This window comes from Rissa tridactyla, chromosome 8, assembly GCF_028500815.1.
Source record: "Rissa tridactyla isolate bRisTri1 chromosome 8, bRisTri1.patW.cur.20221130, whole genome shotgun sequence".
Taxonomy (NCBI): Eukaryota; Metazoa; Chordata; class Aves; order Charadriiformes; family Laridae; genus Rissa; species Rissa tridactyla.
The window spans coordinates 2,178,763-2,200,774 of NC_071473.1; the positions used below are offsets into that span (position 1 = coordinate 2,178,763).

A 22,012-nucleotide genomic window follows, 5' to 3' on the forward strand; every position below is an offset into this window, starting at 1 on the left:
GGGCACAGGACACCCCGGCCAAGGCACGGATTCAACCCTAGTTGCAACCAGTAGCTCATTTTCATTGCTTTTTAAATTCTAAAACAGCTGTTAAAACTTTTAAAGATTCTCCCTTCTGGCACCTCGAAGAAGAAAAGAATAATAGAAGAAATTAAACAATTAAGAACAAAATGAAAAAGTGAATTTCTTAACCTTAAACGAATTGTTCATTTCAAAGCAGGGATGTGAAGAGCACGTAGATTGAAATCAGGCTGAAATCACTGCCTGTGACTCTGTAATTCCATGTTGCTGGGAGAAGACTAGGTCCTGGGGTGGTTCTCACTTGGAGCAAATAACCACTGCATTTTACTGCTCCCCAGGATAAGCGATGCGAGTCCTTTCAAGCAAAATCTAGAAGATTCAATTCTATCGTTCGGTGCCACAAAAACACCACAGTAAGCCCTAGTCATGGGGAGCGGAGCATTAATACACCCTCGTCTTTCTCTGGGTGTCAATACAAAAAATTTCTATAGTTTCAGCAGTGCTGGGTCATACCTATACCTGCTATTCTTAGAATATCACAGTGTTAATGAAAGAAGAACTAGAAAATCTGCTATGAGAAGTCAAATACTTACTAATGCAATAAAAACAAGTCTGTATAATTATAAGGCCTATCTCAAAGATAGCAAGGATAAAAAGAAATCAAACAAACAAATAAAACCCACAAACTTTTTGCTTTTAATAAGAAAACACCAGAAATGTCTGAAATGTTTTACCATATAGTGATGCTGAATGAAAATGCTGGAAGAGAAACCAACTTTATGCGAAAATTTTATCAGTGAAAGCTTTCGAGGAAGGATGAAGAAATGACCACTTGGAGAAGGATTTGAGTACCGAAGATGCTGGCTGATCCATTTTGCTTTGAACCGGCCAGGATGCCAAAGCGCCAATTTATTGCTCAGTATATTGAGCTGAAAGTGTGCATTATGTAGTTATTGTGCTATTTCAAGGAGCCCCGAAGCCACAAAGCGAGGCTGGCACCCTCTGAAGGCGTCTAACCCCGCCGGGCCTCTGATCAGCAACGCTGCTGAGAATGGGTTGCTTTTTTTGTAACCAGATGTCTTTAATTTAACTTCAGGTTGGCTGTTTCTGTGCTGTTTCTACCTTTGCAAAGACCTCATGGACTTCCACAGCCAACGGGATCAGAAGTGCTCTTCTGCAGATCCAAACTCCAGAGTAACATTTGACTGTGATATGGACAAGCTCTCTCATTATGCTAACGAGATGCACACCGGCGTTAAGTCCCAGCACCGTGCACGTTCTCCCTTTCTGACTCTCAGCATCCAGGACATCCAGCCCTGGTCACGGGTAGCCCGACTGACCTTCTTTCCTCTCCTCAAGATTCAAATCCAGCTCCTGCAGACTTCCCAACAGGGCTCCCCCGCATCCTTGAGGAACAGGAGCTGCTCAGACCATGGAATGTTGTCCCAGGATCCTTGAGGAACAAGAGCTGCTCAGACCATGAGCGTTGTCTCAGGGAACTTGGGGGCTGCAAGTGGTGCAAACCCCCCTCTCTGCAATGTGGAGGACTCAGGCAGGCTGAGTGCCAGCACCATTGGTGAAGAAGCAGCTCCCATGTTCTCTCCTTGCTTGACAAGTGGAGATACTCACGCTGACAAACAGATGCCCTCAAACTGTCCCTCTGTGCTGCCCAGGAGCCTCCAGGAAGGGCGAAACCCCTCCCTCAAAGGGATGAGAACCCCTCGAAGGGAAGCTGCCCCTTGAGCCCACGCTGTAGTTCTGGCCCATCACCTCGTCGACAGCGCTGGCCTGTTCTGGTGATGATGTTCTGGAGGCACATAGGAGACATCCTGGATTGTCAAATTCTTACCTGCCCGCTTTACTGAACTGAGTTCTCTTAGGACAGTATTAAAGAAGAGATAATTATTAATGTGGATGCCAGCCCTAGATGCACTCTTGCAGAAAGTACATTCACAGGCTTCTTTTTTTCAAACGCAATCCAAGTATTTTTTATCGCTGGCTAATTAGACATCGCTCACCTTTGGTACAGGAAGCCCCGCACAGCCCTCTTCAAACAACCCATCACACAGATGGCTTTTACAGTGCGTCTGAGAGGGTGCCACATTTGGGATTATTCTGGACCAACAGCAAGAACATGCATAGAAGCTTTAAAAAAAAACCCCAAAACTCAACCCGTCAAGCACCTTTGTCATTTTTCACATCCCAATCCGGATGTTCTGCAGCAGCGTTCATTAGGAAGTACGGCAGAGGCAGGAGGGGAGCGTTGCAGACCCTGGGCCATTCGCATCTCCGAAGGTGTAACCAGCACCTTGCGCCATGATTCACTCGCCTGTTTGCAGAAGAGTTTTAAAAAGGGACAAGCCCGTGAAAACATCAAGATCAACCTAGGAGCGCACAGCAGCTGACAGCCCACTCGTGTCTTCTGGATGTAGCTGATCTGCTCAGGCATCTCTCGCTGCATAATCAAACCCACGGGGCTCTCCGGTATTCGGGACGGTATCAGAGTCTCCTCTTGCAACACCCTGGGATGTGCATTGCGCTACTGAGATTTTAAGTAACCTATGCTTAAAGAAACCGATCTGCCAATTACCTCTTCCTGCAGATGGCTTTCATTCCAACTCAATTTTATTTACTAATACCTTTTTGGGCATCATCGTATTAATAAATGTGTGAAGCAGGAGACGAGTTTTATTAAGGATCCAGTTTTATTATTTCAAAAATATTGCTTGTTATTCTAACTCTGGCTAGGAAGCCCTGACGGCTCCCTGGAGCTAACTGATTAATAACCATTGCCAACTGCGTTTTAAATTTTAATTTTGGCCTTGGCTGACTAGACTAAACGATTCCCTAGAGCTACGAAACGACTCTCCACTATTTTGAGTGTTTGGGCATTGGATGAGTAGTTTAAATGTGTTTGAGGAAGCGAGCAGCAGTGTTAATTCTCCTAGATCTAAATTTTATGACACAGAGAAAACATAAAACCTTCCTTTTGCGTCCCTGCCGTGTCAAGAGCGTAGCCCGGATGGAAGAAGATGGGTGAGGAGAAAATGCCTTTTCTCGAATGCCGAAGGGGGTTAAGTGGGGGACGCCGGGTGCGGGGCCAGGCAGGGCCAGGGAGAGCAGAGTCCCGAGGCCGGCAGGAACGAGCGATGCTCCACACCCACGGCCAGCGCTATTTTATTCAAACAAAGCAAATAATCCCTGCAATCTGCTTTTAGTTTAAAAACATCAACAGGTAGTTTGTCGTATGCGAAACGGGTCATTTTAATTATGCGGGTTTTATTTGAGCTGACGGGCGCACGAGTTTTACCCAAGAGAAACGAAAAGGTCAGGGTGACGGTGAGAAGTGCTCCACACCCCCCACCCCCTGAGCAACGGTGTCGGGATACGGTCCTGGAGCTGCCTGGCCTTTATGACACGCTTCTGCTTCTGAGCCTCCCGAACATACCTTACAAGGGTTCTAAAAGTCATTTCAGACAAAATAACATATTAAAGCTGCTTCATTATTTGATTAGATGCAGCCTCTTTCGTATAATCCTATGGACAGATGAAAGCTGGATCTCAACAAGAAATATCTAATGGCTACATTTAATAAACTGTTAAGAAAATTCATTTATACTAGATTTTATTTTACTGGAAATGAGAGTCATTAAGAAAGGATGCATTAAATTTTCTTAACTAGGTTTGGAAATAAAGATGTTATTTTACAGGAAAGAGAATCAGGCAAAGAAACCTTAGCTATTTTTACCTCGATATTTATGGACTTAACACGTGTAATCTAATTTTCCCCATCTGAGGAAGCGCTTTCCAGCGCTATGGCTAATTACTGCTCAGGCAATTTATAGCTGCAACAACATATATGTGAAAATTTATGAGGAATCTTAAAAGTCCCACTGAAAAAAACTGGAAATAAATAAAAGCAAACTAAACTTTGGAAAAAATCAATTCACCACGAATGCAGGGGAAGCCTCCTCAGGCACATGCGAACGAGCCATCTTAAGAGCCACCAATCTCATCTGACACAGGACCATATGCAGGAGAAAAATCTTATCTACGTGACTGAGAACACAAGCGCTGCCTGTAACCTCCAGCTGGCTAACTCGGGCGTTCTTGTTCCTAGTTTTATCAGCAGTAATGAAGCGGAATAAAGCTGCCCCGGTCATTTGCAGCAAGACTACACAAGACGACACCACAACTGCACGGAGACCCCAACCATGGAAGACAGAGACCTCTCCCAAAGCAGCTGGAAGGGTTGGGAATATCGACCCATCCATCGCGTGCCCACCCAGAGATGAGTACAGTCGCTAGGGGCCTTCAGGAATGTCTTGAGATGCCCCCACAGAAAAAAGAATCCATGTAAACTCCTCCTTCAAAACAAGGAACTTGGAGAAATGCTACAGGTCTGCTGGGCCCAGACGTTGGGATGGGGCCAAGGAAAGCAGAGCCTGGGCTCAGAGGAGAAGAAAGTTATGTCTAGTTCCCCTCCTGTCACTTGCTTGAAAGGAGACCTTTGGATAGTACAAGGACTTTGGTGAGTCACAATCCTCATCACTGTTTAATTTATCCATCTGAAAAATGGGGTAATATAACAATTTCTCAAAAGCTGTCATAACAAGAGTGAATAAATTAGTGTCAAAATATTTTTCATTTATTTAGTCAAAATACAGTCATGATACGCTATCAGGAAAGGTATTACAGAAAAGCAAATTACCATTACGATGACGGGGAGAAGATAAGAGAAAATATTTTTTAAAAAACAAAAATAAAAATCCCTTTAAAGATGGGCATGGTTAGTCGATAACATATTTTTCAGCTGATCCTGTAAATGATAGATGTCAGATGAAAGGATTTGTGAATTCATGCTAATGATGCTATTAAATACAGTATTTCCCTATGAGAATGTTTGAACCAAATGCCCAAGTAAATATTTTGACAGCTTTGTTTCGCACTGAAAAAATGGTAGAAGCGCAAAGAGACAGAAGGTTTCAAAGTAAATCACTCTGCAGCTTTTACCGAAATATGCTTTGAGATGTGTACTTGTGACCTTCCATAAAATTAATTCAAAGATTTAGGAAGACGAATTATTTGATTTGGAGCCATAAAGCAGGATTAGAGTTTCCTAATCTATTTCTCCCTTTTTGTTAAATTGAGTGACCATTTATGGTTATGGAAATCACAGGAAGAAATCTCTTTTCTCTGCCACAAACTAAGTAGGCCCATGAGCAGATTTAGAAAGATGGAAGTGCTATGGACTCCGACGGAGAAAGATTTAGCACGGACATGAGCTTCCCTTGACCTCTCCTCTTAAGTCACGCATTAGCGCTAGGCAAAGGGGTAAGAAAGCTACTCCAAAACCACTCCCTACAGAAAGGAGTTTATCCGGAATAATACAACTAGCTGAACCATATGAGGCTGGGTTGAGGGACAGTGGCGTTAGTCCGGCTGCTTTTCCAAAGCTCAGCTTAATAAACTACATCATGAGCTTTTACCAATACGGCTGGAAAATCACCCAACGGCTGATGGTTCTGCAACATCCTACTTCTGAATGAGCTGAAAATACCGCAGAGGTATCTGCAGCATCTGAGAATTTCCACTTGTAAATACGCTTAAAAGTCTTAAGCCCCGACATTTCAGAATCTTCAAAGCGCCTGTTTTGTCCCTAGAAACCAGAGCTGTTCGCCCAGCCAGCTAGAAATGGCAAAACGCATCCACAAATATTGGTAAGTACCGACGTGCTTCAAAACTTGATACATTGGTATGGAGAGGGCTTCCTAGAAATGACTGAAATTATTAAAAAAAAGTAATTCTGTCCTTCTGGAACATTTCCAGGATAGTATTACAGATACCCAGAATATACTCCTATGGTTCATTTTCTTCCCAGAAATTCTTGGTAAAAATAGCTGAGACTGGCTCCCAGCTACTTCAAGTTGGGTTTTGTTCTTACTTTTGGTTGCTGTTTTTAGAATTATGTAGTAAATAATACTATTATTTATCAGCATTAACTTTAACTGACAACAAGCTGATCTTCAGAAGCAGCTACCGAGGCCCCAGTGCCGGCTCTGGAAGCGGAGTAACTGATAAATCAGCGCCGGGCAGAGCCTGAGCTCATCTGCAGAGAGCCACGACTGCTTAACTCAGCTCATCTGGGTGTTAACGCGGTTATTCAGCGCCCGGAGCCCGCTCAGGATTTCTGCACAGCACCGTGTTGTGCAGGCACCTTCCTCCGCTCCGCGCCGGCCCCTCCGTCACCCCCGAACCGCAGAGAAGAGCTGCGGAGCCTGCACCCCTCCGTCTGGGTCCCTGTAATATTTATAGGTGGAAAAAGAGAGCAGATATCCATAAGGAACAGTAACCTGCACAAACTCACTAAAATAAAAGTTAAGATGTTAATGTGCTTCTTGCAGAGCAGTGGGATTGTCGTACTGGAACCATAAAAAGCAGCCAACCCACCAAGAAGTTAATAACGGTTTAAAAGCAGTTCCTGCACAATCCGACATCCTGTGGATGTCATGCGGGGGTTAGAAAAACCCTGGCGTGGCTCCAGCGCAGTTCTGCACATCACTCGCCACCACGGTACAGCAAAGTGAATCCAGAAGTCAACGAGTGCATGGCAAGGGACGGAAAATCATCAGGTCGGGCTGCCCTCAGACATCGCGGTTAAAAAGCTGTACGCTGCCATTACCGGGAGTGTAACGTGACATTCACAGAATCCTAAACGCATAGTTTGAATAACCAGGTGATAATGAGAGCACTAACATCTGGAGATGTATATCGTAAAGCCGGCTCTGAAGCGGGAGGGTATCCGTCCCTTCTACAGTCAGTGAAAAACGTATTATGGCTACAGTTGGCATGTCAGTGCCAACACTGTCATTACCGTAAAACTGTCTGGGGGAGGAGAAAAGCAAAGGTTTTCAGTGTGCAGCAAATGAAATGTGAAATCTCCATGTGCCGTGGCTCAAAGATGAATCCAGGGTTGTTGCCCATAAACCAAAGCCAGAGTGCCAGGAGCAGGAAGGAATCGCAGACTCTTGGTCCCTTCTGCGTGAAGCTGGAAGGCGGCTCCAGTAAAACCAGGTTTGCTTCCAGGTCTCGCATTTCCAGAATGATCACAGACGCAGAAATTCAAAGAAGAGCAATAGAGAACGTCAGTGTCTGGAAGGACGAGCCAAAGATGAAGGATGATGGATGTGCTGCTTCAAAGAAGGGGCAGCGAGATGGAGAAAACCAACACAGGCCTGTGAAGGATGTAAACACCAGGACGGGGAGAAGCTATTTACAAAATGTGGGGCAATACAGCAACTTAGAAAACCTTGCTCAGTAACAGGTCCCACATAGCAGAACAATTCTTCTGCTTCACATACCCTAAGAGCGAGCTTTGCCTTCTGCAGAAGATAATACCCTGAAGTACATTTACAGAAAAGCCCGAAGCAGCACCAAATGTGGAGAGCGAAGATGCCCTCTCCACCCACCCCCAGCGAGAAGAAGTGCCTGCATACCGGCGCCCTAAAAATAGGAAAGGTGTGGGCATTGCAACAGAGCTTTGTGGAGTTTCTGAGTAATGCCGGGGCTGCCAGGGAACAGCAAACAAACTGACGTGGCTTCATCAGATGCCACGGGGTACTGGAGTTACACAAGGGAGTGTAGGAGAATGATAAGGTAACTCATTAATAAGACGAGACTACTTTCCTCTGCCACGAACAGAGCGAGTGGCTTCCTTTAAAACGGGGAAGATCTGCCCAACTATTGGCATCGGCTGGAAAACGCTCAGTTTCACAGACCCGCTGACTGAGGTCAAGGAGAGGAATCCCACTCAGAGGCAGGTCAGGCCCCGGTAGAAATTAAAAGTCAAGCAATATAGAAAGTTGGAGAAGTGCTAAAACAAATTCACTGACCTCTCAAGCATTAGGGGAAGTGCGAGCCTTTGAAATCAGATAGCAGCAAGTGCCTGCCCAAGGGCACGTCGAACAGCCGCAGAACAACGCCAAATGCAAATTCATCCTCTATCTGACTCTCCGGATTCATAAGGCTTCTTACGCAGCTAATGAATGTGGCAAAATGACCAAAAGCATGTTCAACAGATTAATTACATCCATAGTTAATGCTTGCCCCAGAACCTTTAAAAAATAACCCTATGATTATTAAAGCAAAACCAGCTCCCTCACGACTCCCCTCATCTTTGAGGAAAAGCTGCTCTTTCAAGACACCTTTGAGCCCCAGTTGTTGAAGGGAACTCGGCGACGCATTTCTGTGTCTAATCACAATTCCTTCTCCTTAAGTTCACATCCCGTTTTTGCTGCTGGCTAATTGAGATTCATCACTTGAGCAGCTCTCCAGCAGTTTATGAAATCCAAGATAACTGATGAGCTTTTATATAGGCTGCACCTCCCTGTCAGGAAGGAAACTCGTTCTCCGTCCTGGAGGATGGAGGAAGGAGAAACGACAGTAAATGCCAATGTTAGTTGCTCTTAAACCCAAGGAGCCTGTCTCTGGAGGGAGAAAAAAATTCTGTGTATGTTTAGATTTCTAGCGCATCGGTTACTCTTAATAGCTAAAATCTTAAGCTATCGATGGTGAGCCATCAACACCAGTGCCAAGTTTGAAATTAATAAAGACTAAGGCCAGCAGCGATGAGAATGACATAAATTTAAGTTCAGAATCAAATATCAAGTCATCATTGACCGTGGCTAAAAAAATACTTAAACTGTGAGAGGAAAAACAGCTTCAAAAAGTTGCGGATCAAGGAAGCAAACTAAACCTGACACGGGCCCACTCAATGTACTTTAAATTTAGAAACTTGTTTTCAGCGTTCATGAGTGGGCCTGTATCTGCGCAGACGCTCTCTCAGTGGAGTCACCTGCTCCCGAACGGGGTAGGACGAATGGGTTTGTCATTTCCTGAAGGGCCACCTTCATCGCAGCTGTTCCGCCACAAATCTCAGCCTGGGACAAACTTCCACCGCTTCCTTCAAAACCCAGACGCTTCCTGGATGCTACCACTGCGTGAACACCAAGCTGCCTATTAATGCCCTGCTCCAGGTGGCCTCTGCTCCAGCAGGAGTAAATATCAACAAATAAATACATATATATATGTGTGTGTGTGCCTGTGTATATATACATATATGCTTCTGGCAATGCCTTTCCAGTCTGCAAACCCGGCAGCCGAAGCGCCGCCCTGGGCAGCACAGCGCTGTCAGCAGAACTGCCACCGCCCCCAGCAAAAACCACCTCCTGTTCCGCAGAGCCAGGCCCTTTCCCCACTCCACGGGAAACTCTGCATCTCACTTTTGTCCTTCTGTAACATGCCCTTGCTTTGGGTTATTCTCATAAGCATCTTTCTTTTTTCCTTAAAGAAGTCTCTGACATTCTCTGAATCTCACCTAAATTTAAATTCGGGATGAGGGAAGTAGGATCTATAAAGAAAACTGAGAAGACACTGCCTTTAGGAAACATTCTGGTGACGTATATTACTAATACAGCATAAAGCATTATAGAAAGAAAAGAAATGTGCTCCAGCAGCTTATTTTTTAAATTTTAACGCGTGACAAATAATATCGCAAGGGCTTCGGTAATTCACAGCAATATCCAGATAACAATATTATCTATTACTTCCACTTCAGATGAGATCAATCTTGTCATTCCACATACTTTTAGTGACATCTTTTCAGATCTCTGCCTATTCCTTTGATGGGTGGTGGAGAAAACCATATGTGCAGATCCATGCAGCAATGAACTTTCTAAGCCAAACACAAGCACAGAAACATTTCTAGGAGAGAGCGTCTTGCCAAGACAAACAAGTTCTGCCAACATTTTAACAGCACAGAAGGTCAGTTAGGTGATAATTAAGTCTAATTACCATTCTCATGAACTGCAACATCTTTTCACTTGAAGGCTCTTAATGCTCAGAAAAGGAAAAATTTTTATTTTATATTTTCCAAGAATCAAAGTAATGAGACATTCTCATCTTCGCTTTAAACATGAATCATCACTTACCATCAGACAGAAAAAAGGTCCGTCATGATTAAGAGGAAGAGATTTGTGCAGTTTATTCAACCACTAACACTTCCCCACTCCTGCTCTTCCCTATTCCTCCGCAGTAATTTTACAGGGTTTTTTTCTCTTCTGTTCAGCACCACTCAGGTTTTTTTCATTATCCCACATTTTCTTTTTTTCCTTCTCATAGTTTTACAACCTTTCTGCTTCCCATTTTGCTTTAGCTCCCTATTTTTAATCCTCCATTTATCTTCAGATCTCCCTCTGCTCCCCCAGCAAGCTGCAGACCCCGACAGCGGTGACTTTCTTCAGCTTCCGCAGACAGGCTGCCATTGCTCCCGAGCTCACCTCATCCGGGGAAAGGGCGAGAGAAAAAATGGTGAGGAAAAGACTTTTTTTCTTTCTCCACAACACAAAGTGAGAGAGGAAAAAGCCAGGAGAAAGACAGGGAACTGCTGGGGAGAGTCCAGCAGAGGGTGAGAAGGTGCTCAGGGCCCGGAGCATCTCTGTGCTGAGGAAAGGCTGAGAGCCCTGGGGCTGTTCCGCCTGGGGAGGAGCAGACGGAGAGGGATCTCATCAATGCTCAGCAAGAGCTAACGGGCGGGGGGCAAGAGGATGGGGCCAGACTCTTCTCAGTGGTGCCCATGACAGGACAAGGGGCAACGGGCACAAACTGGAACACGAGAAATTCCATCTCAACCTCTCGCCTGAAGCCTCATACAGTGTGCTCTCATACTGCGAATAGTCTCTGAATAAATAAAAATGACAGTTTTGGTCACCATATGGTACTTCGGGTTCCACCTGTCCTACAGGAGATTCACGTGTCACCAGGGAATCACTTTGCTTAGCCATCCCTATGTCATGTAGGGCTTTTTATTGTAGGTGGGGCAGAACACAAATCCACAGCACCCTTGGTTTACTTCCAATTATATTAATCTTTTGCATCTATAAGATTAACTTCCCCTCCCACATATCATTCATGCCTGCAGCCCTGCTAAAACACGTGGACTGAAGTCCTTGACCCACTGAGGTTGCTGGAGTTTTACACAGAACTTCCAGAGCTTAAATTTTAGTTTCACTTCCCCAGCTAATATATGACTTCTCTGATTATTTTAAATCTATCTATTTCTTTTTCCGGTCTTGCTGGGTTGAAAAAACTTCAGAGATGTAAAAGGATTAAGCTGTTCTTCCGTCATTTGCAACAGCGTAAAACGATCCTGGGACATTCGGGTCTTAAATGCTGTCTACAGGTTTTGCTTGCTTGGCAGTCCAGCATCTTATAGAATCACAGCATGGTTCGGGTTGGAAGGCACCTTAGAGATCATCTAATTCCAATCCCCCGACTATGACAAAATTCCAACTGGCTGTTGCTGAAATAACGCTGCTGTACATAGAGCCCCTGGACTCTGCGTATTACAAGACCAAACGACACAGCAGGTTTACTCTTTAATTTGGTACAGGTTAAGTGAAACTCTGGAGTCCAAGTAGTTCAAATAGTTTCACGTTTTCTCACCTAACAAGGCAAAAATCCATCCAGCTAACAGCGGAATGGCAACCAAAAACCCCACGGCTTGTTCCTTTGCTCTCCAAACCTGAAAGCCGTCTTCCCAGCGCCCGGCCCGCGCAGACGCCCCAAAGCGACCCATCAAGCCCTTCGCGCTTCAACCCAGCGGTGAAGCTGCTCCAGCTGTTTTCCAGATCAAAAATGTTACTGTCATTTCTGCGATCGCTGCGTGCTGCGGGTTATGTAAGGAAAAGGCACGTGTCCCTCTGCCTGGAATGCAATTAATTTCCTCCCTCCCCACGGAGAGCGGGACCTAACAATTCAGACAGTCTGGATGCTCCAGGTTTGCGCGTGGCCAGAGAGAATGGTTTTCCCCTGGAATTCCTCCTCGTGGTAACCCGCTCTTTGTACGTGCCAGTCTTCTGGAGGGCTTACACGCAGGGTGTATTTCACAGTTGGGAAAAAAATAAACACCACCGTCCTGTTTATACATGGCTGTAGGGCACTAAGAATGCTTTGTTGCAGTTCTTTATTTTAACCAGACTTTGCTTTATGTTGGAATTTAAAGTATTCTAAATAAGCGTGCTAACTAGATGAAGTAATTGCTTCCGATCTGAAATCAACCACTATACTTGGTATACACCTTGGTATGCAAAAATAAGGCATGGTACACTATTAACTTTAAAATAGCGGCATAATCTCATCTTAATTTACAAATACCCAAATATCACGCAGGCGGTTAAATTCAGACTCCATAACGTGTAACCGCTTCATGCAATTTGCTTGTAGAAAGAGAACAACCAGAACTCCTTCGCTTAAAACGGTGCATTTAAACAAACTCATTTCCTCGGTGCAATCTTTTCTGCCCCGTGCCTTCCGTCTCTGTACGTGCAGCTAACCCAGGGACATCTCTGTATCACCGGTGAGATCTGCCGCCTTTCCCCGTCCCTAACGTCCCTCCGGAGTTCCCGTGACAGACATACGAGGGGGGGACCAGCCGTAGGCCAGGGTGGCAACTGAGATGAAACATTAACTTAGCACTTAACTGCAGCAATTTCCTTTAGCGTGTTATTACTTGGCTCAGCTCGTTCTGGATCTCTGGCAGGGTTTACAGCTGACTTCTGCGGGCAGCACCTGCAGAGGTTTTACTGTTCTTACCTGGTTAAATAGGCCAGAGCCAGCTCACATCCCGACGGCTTTTTGGGCTCTGCCTTTTTAGTAGAGATTCCAGCTTCCCTCATCAGCTGTTTTTCTTTCTTCTTGCGCTCTTTCTTCAATTTTCGTTCCAGTTTCCTCCTTTCCTCTGCCGTAAGTTCTTCCTCTTCTTCTGTTGCCTGAAATAACCAACATTTAAATGAAGTGTTTAAATTTCTATAGGAAAGTGAACAAAACATGCATCAGTGCAATTGAAGGGCACAGGTAATATTTAAAACCAGAAGCTTCAAGCTTTTATTTTACTGCTCGCTGCACTTCCCTCACCTCTCTACTCTGCTTAATGCACAGAACTGTAAATACTGCACGTGCAGAAATCTGCAGAACAGCCCTCTACAGACGATGGTACCGTTCTCAGCGGTAATCTGAGCACCGTCTTGCTACGTATTAATCATCGTATCGACGACTTGTTTTCCTGTTTGCTCTCCCATACTCAGACCTGATGGGGGAACGGGAACAGCAGGGGCTGTTTCGTGGTGGAGGGCGGGTACGGATTATTTTTTACAGCATACACACATTTAAGTGTGAGAAGGAAAGTTTCCTTAAGATCCTCAGTTTCTGGGGCTGTTTGTTGTCTAACCTCACACTTCCCTGGGCTGAGCAAACCTCCGTCTGCCACACAGGGGCTTCACCTCCATTATCCCAAAGGGGAAGACGTGACAACTGCCATCTTCATCCAAGACCTCCTGGAGATCCTTTAGCAATCTTGGGTAAACACATGCACAATCTTGCATAAACAAAGGCTGAAGTTTCTTTAGGTTTGTAGACAGCATCGTTAATTATTCACACTGAAAACCAAATTGCTATAAATATATCCATAAGCATACTCCAAATGAAAATATTTATTTCACGTACAGATGAAGAGCATTAAATAGATATGCCGAGTTTACCGGGGAAAATCCAGGGTGAGATCACACAATGCAGAAATAAAAAGCTGTTCCACAGCAAGTAACTCCAGGGACTCCTGAAGTCTGAGAGAGGTCCACTCATGTCTTTCCAGGCAATGGTCCCACTGAATTGTTTAGCATCAACTAGAAGCATAAAAAATCGCAGCTGGTCTAATCCTAGACGGCTGTTTACCCAACACTCTCCCCGAGATTTACTCTTTACAGAGCCCTAACTCCTCTAATGACCATCGTACACAGACCTGCACAAAATTGGCAACAAAAGTAGCTTCTGGGTATCCAAACCCCCATGTACCTCTGGAACAGGAGGGATTTGGACACTGTGAAGCCACCTCTTCTGTGCAACCTCCCAGCAACAACCGAGCGATGAAAGAATACGAAATTCTGCAAGCAAGACTCTTACACTGTATTGGTGTTGCTTTTGGATATTTCCAAGCCTAAGACTGAAGGGGTGGTGCTAATTCTTATCTTACATGATAGTTACAGACCTCACACAGTCCCAATTAGAACTTTGATACCTCCATCGTGGTTGAAGGACCTGCCGCTGCTCAGCCACCTCCACCGGCCAGGCACCGCGATACAATGCAGGCTAAAAAGAATGAACGCTGAGGAACATTAAATACCACCTTCTCTTCCAAGTAAGAATGGAAATCCAGTACCAACAATACCGTAAATAGCTTCTGTCATGAGCTCAGGGTTTCTAGCTCCTCTTTGCTGTACCGCTGCCCTGCTCTCATTTGGAGCCAACTCAAAACTGCAAACACTGACACACTTCTAAATCAGGGGCTCGGACTGGAATAGGTTGTCAGGCCCCTGTTTTTTTTATCTAACCATATTCAGCATCTTCTGTCGAGACTGTTTAAATATCCTGCTCATTTAACATTTAACAAGACATTTAACAAGCAGGGGTGGGGCTGCGGGCAACGCTATGGAAACACAAAGGATTGCAGTAACACGGAACATGAGAGAGATGTTGCCCAAACAATAATGATTTGCCAATGACTCCATTAATTAGGCCACTTCCTTAGCTGTACCGGGTTTGTTCAGACAACCTGAGCAAGGGACAGATTCCTGTGAGGCCAGGCTACACCTGTAAGAAGATGGGGGCTCTGGGTAGGGAAAACCACCCACAACAGCATGGACATGGCACGGATGTAAGGTGGCCCAGGAAACATCTACCTGACCTGCACACAACCGGACTTTGAAGCAGATTCCTACACGACAAGGACAGAAAAATGGGAGACTGCATGCAAGTGTTTGCTGAGTTATTTAAATTGTAATTCTTCTGCTCAAAATAGAGTGCACTGCTTCTGCCAAATCTGCACATCCCTCAGACGCTTCAACCACCAGCTGCCAAAGGTGGAGGGTGATGAGACAAGTAAGGTTGTCCTGGGGAGCCACCCGTGCCCACGGCAGCTGAATTAGCACCTCACACCCCCAGGCTGGGGAAGATGAAGGAGTTGAACCACCACCAGCGTTCCCAGAAACAAGAATTACATTGGCAGACTGGACTAGGTTCGGATCCAGCAGCTTTACCATGGCATCGTACTTGCCAGGGGAGGTCCTCTGCTCGAGCGTCGGGAACCCACGGAGGCCAACCAGGGCAAGAGAGACGCTCTTCCTCCTCCCTCGCTCCCTCCTCACCTCTGCAGGGACCCAGAACTGAAACCTTGGTGCACGGGAACATCAGCCGCGGTATGGGAAGATTGGTTAAAACCACTTCATAAACTGACAAATCCTCAGTGCTCCTCCAATTCGTGTTTGTCGAGTGCTTTCAAGCATCCAGAGATGGTGCTAAATAACATTATTCTCGCCGACATTAAGCAGAGGATGGTTAAAGGGGACAACACCTGAACACGACCGATTTGCCAGAGACACCTGCCGAGCACCAAATACTTGTTCAGCGTCAATTCACCCGACTCATCTTTCCAACCCTCTGTTTTCAAAGGCCAAAAAAAGGGGCAAGAAAGCAGAAATCCGAAAAAAATGGGAGTGGGACAGCAAAGATTTGCTTTTTTTGTTTAAAATACTTTCTAGCTTTTTTTATGGAAAAGCCAGCAATCATGTGTAAACACATGCAAAAAAGCAGCATATGTTGCATTTGTACAGAAGACATTTTATAACTCATGCTGAGAATAAAATAATATTTAGGGTGAAGGTAGGTACGTAATTGCTATACAGGAAACAACGTTTTCATTTGAAAAGCCACCCTGGTACTCACTAAAATAACAATCCAGCCACACAAAGCCCAGGAAAACACTGAGGGTGGTCATTTATAAAGTGTTTGTAAAAGATTACTACAGCAGCTGTCCAACAGACGACACACTACAGTTAATCTTCTTTTAGAAATAATGTAATGAATTTGTTTACTTTTCTGTGAGCCATGAAGCTTTCAAATAAAGCGACTGTGGCACATCATTAGGGCTGCTCTGATAAAGAGGCCTCGGCTTCTCCGCAGTACAGTAAATGTGTCTCCATCCCCCCCCGTCCCCCCGCATTCCTCGCTTTAGCAAAAAGCTCTTTATCCCCCCTCCCCGCCCGCTCCAGTAAAACCACAAGTTGGTGCCTCCCTGGAGGACCCAAGGTAAATCCCGAGCCCTGAGGAGGTTTGTTGCCGGCATGACCAGCTCTTCTGGTCACAACTGCACTTTTATCCATCCATCCATCCATCCATCCATCCATCCATCCATCCATCCATCCATCCATCCATCAATATCAACTTGATGAATAGGCTGGAGCCCCTCTGCTGTGAGGACAGGCTGAGAGAGCTGGGGGGGTTCAGCCTGGAGGAGAGAAGGCTCCAGGGAGACCTTCCAGCCCCTGCCAGTCCCTAAAGGGGCTCCAGGAAAGCTGGGGAGGGACTCTGGAGCAGGGAGGGGAGCCACGGGACGAGGGGGAAGGGTTTTACACTGAAAGAGGGGAGATTTAGATGAGATCTGAGGCAGAAATTCTTTGCTGTGAGGGTGGTGAGCCCCTGGCCCAGGTTGCCCAGAGAAGCTGTGGCTGCCCCATCCCTGGAGGGGTTCAAGGCCAGGTTGGACAGGGCTTGGAGCAACCTGGGCTGGTGGGAGGTGTCCCTGCCCAGGGCAGGGGGCGGCACCGGGTGGGCTTTAAGGTCCCTTCCAACCCAAACCATTCTGATTCTATGAATCTAGTACTACATCCCGCAATCTGTCCTTGACCGGTTTTTAATTTGAAAGCCTCAAGTTTTATTTGCTTCATAAAACACCTACATTTGGCGCTATATTCCCCACTGAAGCTGAGGGCAGTTTTATCGCAATTTAGAAAAAAAACACCACCACAACCAAAAGCAACCTTCCCCAAAACCTGAGACTGAAAACAAACCCAAACCTTTCACTGGAATTTACGGCCTAGCTGTATTTATTTTAACTTGCATGACCTCTATTATGATACTCTACTGACACATCTCTCCTTTCTTCAAACCAACAGCCTTTTTTTTTTTAATTCCACTTTCCCTGCACCATTTGTGTGACTGTTTTTGAAAGATGTGTCTGCCACTCGGATTAAGAGTATTTAGTATGTCATTATTTAAATTAAAAAACCCCAACCAACAGGACTTCATTGTTTTGAGATCGTAAATATTCCACCTTGTCCCCTTCTATATTTAAAAAGTGACATCGCAATTTGTAGCGCCCCAATTTAGCCTTAACTCCAACATTGTAAAGTCCCCATTTGAGCGCGGGAGACACTTGTTTATTGACGTGATAAATTTAAACCACATGCATACAGAAAAACACAACACTTGCTTATTTGCAAAGCCTGCTGAGAGCCACCACACCGCTGTGGAGCACGGGCTCGTTAGATCTCAATCTAAACAAGGTCAGGCCAGGGCAGCGCCCTTGAATGAATGACATCCAGAGGGGAGCCGGTGGGGTTGTCGTGATTAAGGAGGTGGGAGTCTTCCACTTGGAAACATTCCAGAAGGGCCGAAGAGGTGCTAAAAGGGATATTGCCACTGAATGCCATATTTTCAATAAGACAGACCACCAAATCTTTGACACTTACGCTCATAAAAATCCATCTTTGCAAGGGTACGGAGACGTGAGCGCAGACATCTTCAGGCAAATTCCCCAAGTCCACACCGTACCACGCCGTGCGTCCAAAGGGCTGGGACTGCCAGGGCAGCGCCTTTCCTCGGCCTCGGAATTCCTGAATCGCACCTGACATGGTCACGTACTGTAAATAGCCTAACGCATCCGATTCAAAATATCTGGAGGCTTCAGCTGTGGCAGTTTGAGATACTGGTTAAAGTTTGCCATTATCCTTTGTAATCTGGAAGTACCGCATTAATGTAAAACATTTTGGAAGTGTTCTTTAGAAATGAGTTGACCCATCATGAAAGGGGAGTCGAAGCAAAGCATTTAATAGTGTAAAGCAGCGCTGCTAAGCAATCCAGAACTGAGAAGAATAACTATAACTGCAAGAGAAACTGGAAAAGGCGAAAAGATGTACCCAAGGTAGGATTTCTTGAAGACACCCGACCCTTTTTTCTGCAGCAAGAGCAGCAAACCCAAGCAGTTGTAGTTCTTCAGAGACCGCATCTGCGTAGAAGTTTATCCTGCCAGGGGACTGTGAAGCTGGGCAACCAGTACCAAGGCGGTACTAAGAGCGCTCCAACGGTATTGTGTTTCAGCACAGCAGTAAGTGCATTTTTTAATTTGTTTCCACATTTATAGTCACCCAAAGGCCCTTGACTGCCTCATGCTGGAGTAGAATCGAAGACATCTTCTAAAGACTTCTGCTCCTCCTCGCCACCGTTTCAAAGACTCCTACGTGTCGCCGGCACAGAATAAGGCTGACAAAGAGTCAGAAACTCTGAAGAACTGCCACAACGAGCCAAATACTCATTTATTACAAATTTGCCTTTGGGATTTGCCTGTGTAGGTCTGAACCTTCCACCTGGCTCAGGGGTTTGGCTCCGCTGCCAAACCTACAGCAGGAACCACAGACCGAGCCACACCACCAAATTTACTAGTTATTAGGACCAGTGAATCCAGCTCCTCCAAAAGCCAACAGACTTTTAGCCTTTTCTACCAGCACAGCAACACGAGTCTGTACAACAGCAAAGCAAGCAACATCAGAATTTCAGAGGAATAAATTACAACTTAACCAACGTGACAAACATATAAAAAGGGCGTCAAATTTTTGAACTCCAAAGAGAAAGATGGAGAAATGGATGATACGGCTTATTTCACAGGCGGAGTATTGTATCGCCTTGTTTGTTCATTAAACTCATGTTATTTCGTAAGTTTTAATATGGAGAAATGTCAAAAGGGGCTTTGTTCACTGAGCACGAGCTGACGAGGAGCTACCGACCCGTCACGCAACGGCTCCTGCCTACAAGTAGCCTTTTGCCCCCAAAATGCCCCGTGCACGCCACCAGCGTGCAAAACGTTCTGCTTCCGTCTTACACAAGACATAGGAACCCAGATAAATAACTGGCCATCTGCCAGCTTAAAAACAAAAAGCGCAATCTATAAACACACTTCAAAACCTCCGAAGAAGAAAGGCTGGCAAATCCTTAGACGCAAGGTTCACAAAAGCAAGGTTGACAAATGATTTACTCCCCGAGGCCGGCCAAAGAGCTGGGCTCCAGCTACAGCATTTGCATAAAGCACTGCACGGCCATACGGAATTTAAATAACTATTTTCTATCATTTACCACCTTATGAAAAGCAGAAGTACGACCAGAGACGGCCTATGAAATTTCATTACCATGCAGAAGGCAAATTTTGAATGAAAAGTAACGTTTATGGAAGCATACCTCCTTACAGCACGTCCATAGCACTTACAGAGGAAGATTTTTTTGAAATTATACATCACTTAAAGAAAAAAAATAAAATTTTCCATAAAAGCTAGGTGTTTTTAGAAACTCAGCTCCTCACGACAAAACCACTGGGAATAACTTACGCTAAATTAATTTGGAAAGGTTTCTGTAGATGCAACCCAGGCAGAAAAGCCTCAAACAAGTTCTGCAGGAAGCCAGATTTAAATAAGAACAAGCTTTTTATCTTTCTGATCCAGGAAAGGATTCTTTTAGTGGTCATGCACATGTTTTCTTAAGGGGGGGAGGAAAAAGCATCCTTGTGTACACAGCTATGGTATCTCACCAGCACAAGTGAGGAGGCAGCACCCTAAATCTGCAGCTGTCATTTAGAATAGAGGCACTTTTATTAACTTGAAACCGGGCTTAATTTACACCTATGTGATCTTTACCTCTTTCATACGCTTACAGCCAGTTCTGAAGAGCACATCAAGCGTTATCATCAGGAACCGCTGAATAAGAAGAAATCGAACAGTTTACTAAATTCAATGGAAGCATTCACAGGCACACAGAACACCAGGATTTACAAAACCCTTGCTGAATTCCACTTTACAGATTGTTTGCTCCTATAAAATACATACTGTAGCAGACCAAGCTCTAAGGCATAAATTAGTACCACATTTTATTTCTCGTTTTTCTCCACCAGTATCACAGTCCCGCATACAACAGAAACATTGAAGACACCACCGCGACTGCAGGCTTGGGGAATGCAGTCCTGCTTCATTTGCAACTCCAGCGCTGCCAGGAATTTCCATGTATTTGTTGAAGGATTTTGCTTACTCTCTTACCCTTAATTAAACCGTGTTAACCAATCAGGCGAAGACGGAATTAAAAAAGAAAAAAAAAATCATAAAAGGAAACCCCTTGGAAATTATTTGTATCCCCATCCCTGTGGCTTACACACAGCCCTTTTAACCCCTCCCCAACAACGCACGGAGGAATTTTAATAGAAGGAGCAGGAGATGTTTTCACCGCCACCAAAGTCGTCCCCCTTTAGGGGCGAGGGGGCTGCCAATTTCTTCCGAAGTTTAAAAAGCCTTTGGGGGCTGCGAGAGGAGGTGGAAGCAGAGCACAGGCTGTTTTGAAATCCTTGCCGGAGAATTTAAAAAAATAAAAAATACATTACCAAAAAAAATAAAAAATAAACCAAGCCCAAACCACGAGTTCGCTCCCGGCCAATGGCAGAGGTAGCGGAGGGTGTAGGCAGGTTGCCAGGCGAGCTCGGCAGCGTGACCGCGCTGCATTGAGTTGCTTTAATGAAAGCCAGGAAAGAACACATTACACAGTGTTTCTTCTGCGAGCCAGCGAGCCTCCAGTGATTGAAATCAATAAAAACAGTCGGCAAGGGGCCCAGTGGGGGAAGAGAGAAATCTCCACTCCAGCATTCAGTTTGCTTTCCACTTTCTCCCTCCCTCCCCGTCCCCCCCCCCCCCCCCGAAGTTAAACTCCAAAGATCCCCAGGACAAGCGGCTTCGCTCCCGGCGCTGGGAAGAGGCTGGTGGGGATTTCAAGGTGGCGAGCGCGTCCCCTTCGCCTCCCGCCTTCCCTCTCCCCTGCCGCCGCGGAGGAAACAAACGGCTCCTTTGGAATTTTGAATCCTGCCTGGAAAAACTTCCATCGGACAAGTGCAGCGTTCTGCATTTCAGGAAAGGGATGGATTTTACGGTGGGAGAATGCTAAAAGGTGAGAGGGGAAGGAGAAGCAGGGACCTGGTTCAGTCAGAGCTAGGATGTCCACCACGGCGGAAGGGACTTCGGAAGCTGCGGGAAGGACGGCGAGCAAGCGCCTGAGATCGGCACGATCCGCATCCTAACGAGGTCGAAACCTTCGGGAACAAGTTATCGACCCAGGTAAGCAGAACCCGCTTTTACCCATCCTCTGTACCGCGTCCCGAATGCGAGCGAGACATTCCTGCTCCGGGCTCTGCAGCCCGCCCCGCGTCCGCCCTCGTTAACCTCGGGCAAGTTAATGCTAAGCTTGTCCCGTCTGAAAATCGTGTCGGGCCGCTAATCCTTGCTGAACTATAAAACATGCACAAAAGCCCTTTGTTTACCGTTTTTGTGCTGAATTTGCTGGTTGACAAGGTAGGAGGGGGCTGCTGCCTAAGTCCAGGAGGGCCCGCTGGGAGTCGGGGAACACGGACTGACACCGCACGCCGGAGCCGGCTGCGATCTGAGAGAGTGCCAGTAATGAATTTCTAATATGGGCCATATTTATCTATTTTATTTATGTATTTTAATCACCATAGCAGCCACATACAGTACATACTTGCGCCGAGTTCCATGTGCTGATCCGTACCACCAATGACAGCAACTTGCACGGGGGCTCGGCTGATGGTTTTGTCGAAAAGAACTTTGCAATCACTTGTTAATGCAGCCAGTTTCTGGCACGTAGTTCAGGATTGACCGACATAGGTTTACCCAGCACGTGTATACTCTGCCATTCCCCTAACGCACGCGGGTTTTATACGGATAGCCCTATAAAAATGGGAAATAGACAAATCACAGCTGTAGATCACAACATCCTTCTCAAGTTT

The 22,012-nt window shown here is 45.7% G+C and overlaps 2 protein-coding genes across 10 annotated transcripts in view; one reads left to right on the forward strand and one right to left on the reverse strand.

Annotated features, from left to right (window-relative positions):
- Positions 1 to 22,012, reverse strand: part of C8H7orf50 (chromosome 8 C7orf50 homolog) — a 128,539-nt gene that overhangs the window by 12,965 nt on the left and 93,562 nt on the right. For all 7 annotated transcript variants that reach the window (XM_054210453.1, XM_054210456.1, XM_054210458.1 and 4 more), the window contains one exon: positions 12,673 to 12,848. In XM_054210453.1, coding sequence (XP_054066428.1) covers positions 12,673 to 12,848 — 176 coding nt within the window. The remainder of the gene's footprint in view (positions 1 to 12,672; positions 12,849 to 22,012) is intronic.
- GPR146 (G protein-coupled receptor 146) overlaps positions 20,918 to 22,012 on the forward strand; it is a 48,842-nt gene continuing 47,747 nt past the window's right edge. For 2 of the 3 annotated variants that reach the window (XR_008467896.1, XR_008467897.1), the window contains exon 1: positions 20,918 to 21,326. The gene's annotated coding sequence lies outside the window, so the exon portion shown is untranslated. The remainder of the gene's footprint in view (positions 21,327 to 22,012) is intronic. The other variant, XM_054210450.1, reaches the window with a different exon arrangement.